The sequence below is a fragment of the Myotis davidii genome, unplaced genomic scaffold (assembly GCF_000327345.1).
Source record: "Myotis davidii unplaced genomic scaffold, ASM32734v1 scaffold119, whole genome shotgun sequence".
Taxonomy (NCBI): domain Eukaryota; kingdom Metazoa; phylum Chordata; class Mammalia; order Chiroptera; family Vespertilionidae; genus Myotis; species Myotis davidii.
Window position 1 is genome coordinate 802,785 of NW_006290676.1, and position 959 is coordinate 803,743.

The window sequence follows — 959 nt, forward strand, 5'->3', positions numbered from 1 at the left end:
TCAGGCATTCAAATCCCTCCTTCTCACTGTGTGGAAAAGCAAGGTTTTCCCAGCAGCTTGAAGAAGGCATTTTAAATGTCTTTTCTTGCTTGCCTCCTCTTGGCTGCATCTCACCCACGGGGTGGCATACTGCTGCTGTCTTTCCCAGTAGCAAAAGCTTTGTAATAGCTGGCGGGCTTACTCATCTATGAATCAAGCTCTAGGCTGCTCTTGCACGATTCCAGGCAGTCAGTTCTCAGAAAAATATGACACATACACACACTTGCACACAACACTTACTTTTGCCCACACGATGGCACAGAGGACCCTGGGTTAGATTTTATGGGACTTTGTTCCCTTCTCAGCTGTGATTTATTTATTCATTTACTTGAAACACTAAAAGATGGGACACTGAATTTTTATACAACTCTCCACTGGGTCTCCTCACCGGATAAAGCTCGTAGTGCACAAAATTGAGTATTCTCTCTCCCCTCCCACCAATCTAAAGTCAGGATGTGAGTCTCTCCTCTGAAACATCCCCTAAGGGTGTCCCCCAGTTTGAGCTCATCTGACCCAGTTAAGGAGTCAGAAAGGGAAAATCACTGGCCAGCTGGGTGCTCCCCCGGGCGGCTTCTAGCGCAGCTGCAAATGTTGGGGTGGGCGCAGGGCAGAAAAGTCCGGGCGGGAGAGCTGGCGGCCCCGGTGACGGCTCCAAGAAGCGGAGGCCAGCGGGGACTCCCGGGGACCCCGAAGGGGTGGGGGGGCGCACCCACCTCTTGATGTAGCGACCGAGTCGGCAGAGCTGCCCGTCCAGGCGCACAAGACCGTCGCCGAAGACGTTGAAGCCCCCGCTGGTGGCAGCCGGCTCCCCGGACCCGGGCACGGCGAGTTGGTCCCCGCGCAGCTGGAGGGCGCCGGGCAGCAGGCGCAGCAGCTGGCCCAAGGGCAGCAGGGCCAGCTCGCAGTCGCACGTCCACAAG

General features: G+C 56.2%; 1 protein-coding gene across 1 annotated transcript in view; it reads right to left on the reverse strand.

The window, feature by feature from the left end:
• The window catches only part of MEDAG (mesenteric estrogen-dependent adipogenesis), a 22,011-nt gene that overhangs the window by 15,387 nt on the left and 5,665 nt on the right, over positions 1 to 959 (reverse strand). Inside the window, exon 4 of the mRNA XM_015563894.1 lies at positions 753 to 957. Within this exon, the coding sequence (XP_015419380.1) occupies positions 753 to 957 (205 nt within the window). The remainder of the gene's footprint in view (positions 1 to 752; positions 958 to 959) is intronic.